At 70.9% G+C, this 1,988-nt stretch overlaps 1 protein-coding gene across 1 annotated transcript in view; it reads left to right on the top strand.

The window, feature by feature from the left end:
- The window catches only part of MNEG_15701 (hypothetical protein), a gene marked incomplete at both ends in the record, with an annotated part of 3,028 nt that extends 1,225 nt beyond the window's left edge, over window positions 1–1,803 (top strand). The window contains 2 exons of the mRNA XM_014035828.1: window positions 10–1,089; window positions 1,558–1,803. Of these exons, the coding sequence (XP_013891282.1) occupies window positions 10–1,089; window positions 1,558–1,803 (1,326 nt within the window). The remainder of the gene's footprint in view (window positions 1–9; window positions 1,090–1,557) is intronic.
- Between the last annotated feature and the right edge of the window lie 185 nt (window positions 1,804–1,988).

Here is a 1,988-nt window from a genome sequence, read left to right as displayed (position 1 = left end):
CCGCCGCAGCAGGACCCCTCCGACCGCCTGCGGGAGCTGCTGGAGCAGGGGCCCCGCACCCCGCCCCGCGGCGCCAGCGCGCCCGGCGGCCGCGCGGCTGGCGGCCCCGGCGGCGCGGCCGCGGCCGACCCCGAGCCCGACTTTTCGAGCGGGCTCGTGTTCTCAGCCGCCTGCTTCCTGCTAAAGCAGGCGCCCCCCGACCCCAGCGACGGCGCCGCCGGCGCGGCCTCGGCGGCGGGAGCGGGGGCGGCGCCGGGGGACCCCCCGCGGCGGCCGATACGCATGATCGCGCAGGATGCAAGAATTCTTTGCCCGGGAGAGTTGCGAGACGCGCTGGTGCTGCTGTTCGTGCACATGGGCCAGGCCTTCGGCGGTATCACATTCGGCCAGCCGAGCCGCCCGCGCCGCGTGCGGACGAGCCAGCCGTCCGGCGGCGCCGGGGGCGCCGCGGCGCCGCCAGAGGAGGCCCCGCCCGCGCCGGCGGCGCCGCGGCAGCAGGACGGGGGCGGCGGGGCTGCAGCTGTAAAGCAGCAGCAGCAGCAGCAGCAGCAGGGCGGCGATGCTGGCGGCGCTGCCGTCGGGGCCGCGCCGCCGTCAAAGGTGAGCGCTGACGAAGGCGGCGGCTCCCAGTCCGAAGCCGCTGTGCCGGGGGCGCCGGCGGCGGCCGAGGAGGGGGCGCTGCTGCGGGCGCTGCTGCTGCAGAAGCAGCAGCGGCAGGAGGCGGACGCGGCGCACGGCGACGCCGACAGCGCGACCGCCACCGACGAGGGCCCAGACACACCCCAGTCTGGCGCCGGCGCGGCGCCGCGCGGGATGAGTGGCGGCGGCGGCGCTGACGCGCTCTCAGAAGAATCTGCGCCGGCGGTGTCGTCAGCTGCGGCTGCCGCGGCGGCCGCGGGTGGGCGGGCGGCGTGGGACTCCTGCCTGCTGGAATACGAGATCGAATTCGTGCAGGTGCAGGTGAATCTGATCTCTGACCCTGAGGGCGGCGCGCCCGGCAGCCTGGTTCTGGGCACCAACAGCGCGCTGCTGCTGGGGCACTACTACCCTGTGAGGCGGGAGAGGACGGTCACGTTCAAGATGGACCAGGTGCGTACGCGCGCGCGCGTATGTGTGTGTGCATGTTTCTGTTTGTGAGTGTGTGTGTGTGTGTGTGCACGCACGCACGCGCGCGTGGGCATGTGTTTGCGTGTGCATGTGTGTGGGTGTGTGTACTGTACTATATATGTGTGTGTACGTGCATGTACATGGGCGGCGGCTGGGTGCATTTGTTTTTTGGGGGGCAATGCAGTGGGTGATGTTCACAAGGAGCAGCGGGTGGTTGAATGGGGTCCAGTGGGGGTTGGGTTGGCAGGCGCCGCCGCTGCCGCCACTGGCAGCTGCCGGACATGGGGGAGCGCCGTCAGCACCGAAGCCGCCGCACCGGCGCGCCGCCCGCCCCAGCCAACCGGAACTTCAACTACATTCGCAGCACGTCAGGCTTTGCCACCAGCGAGGATCGGACCCCCGGCGGCGCCTCCAAAACCCCAACACCTTATGATCTCCTCAAAACCCCAGGTCCAGGCCCACGTGGTTCAGAGCGATGTGGACCCCTCGCGCGGCCCCGTGTGGCTGGAGATCGCCAACGGCAAGCTGTCAACGCCGCAGGGGGCGGAGGGCGTGATGCGCCAAGTGCTGCAGCCGTTCAGGGTGGGCCGAGGGGGGCAGGCTGGGCCAGGGGGCTGGGCGTTCCGGGCTGCGAGTGCAACGTGTTTGCCCAATGATGTCATGTTGCCCGCGCCGGCACACCTGGATGCCCCCTAAGGAGCCCTGCTGGCTCGGCTTTGCTGGCTCTGGTGTTCGTGTGCACCCACCTCCGTGCCGTGAGTCAATGGGCAGTCCCTCAACACACACGCACACACACGCACACACACACACACACACTCACACACACACACGCCCTGCCCTCTCTCCCCCCTCCCCCACTGAACACCAGTGCTCCCTGGTCT

Source organism: Monoraphidium neglectum (assembly GCF_000611645.1).
Source record: "Monoraphidium neglectum strain SAG 48.87 unplaced genomic scaffold scaffold05577, whole genome shotgun sequence".
Taxonomy (NCBI): domain Eukaryota; kingdom Viridiplantae; phylum Chlorophyta; class Chlorophyceae; order Sphaeropleales; family Selenastraceae; genus Monoraphidium; species Monoraphidium neglectum.
The sequence above is the reverse complement of the archived record's forward strand: the minus strand, read 5'-3'. Positions and strand labels throughout refer to the sequence as shown.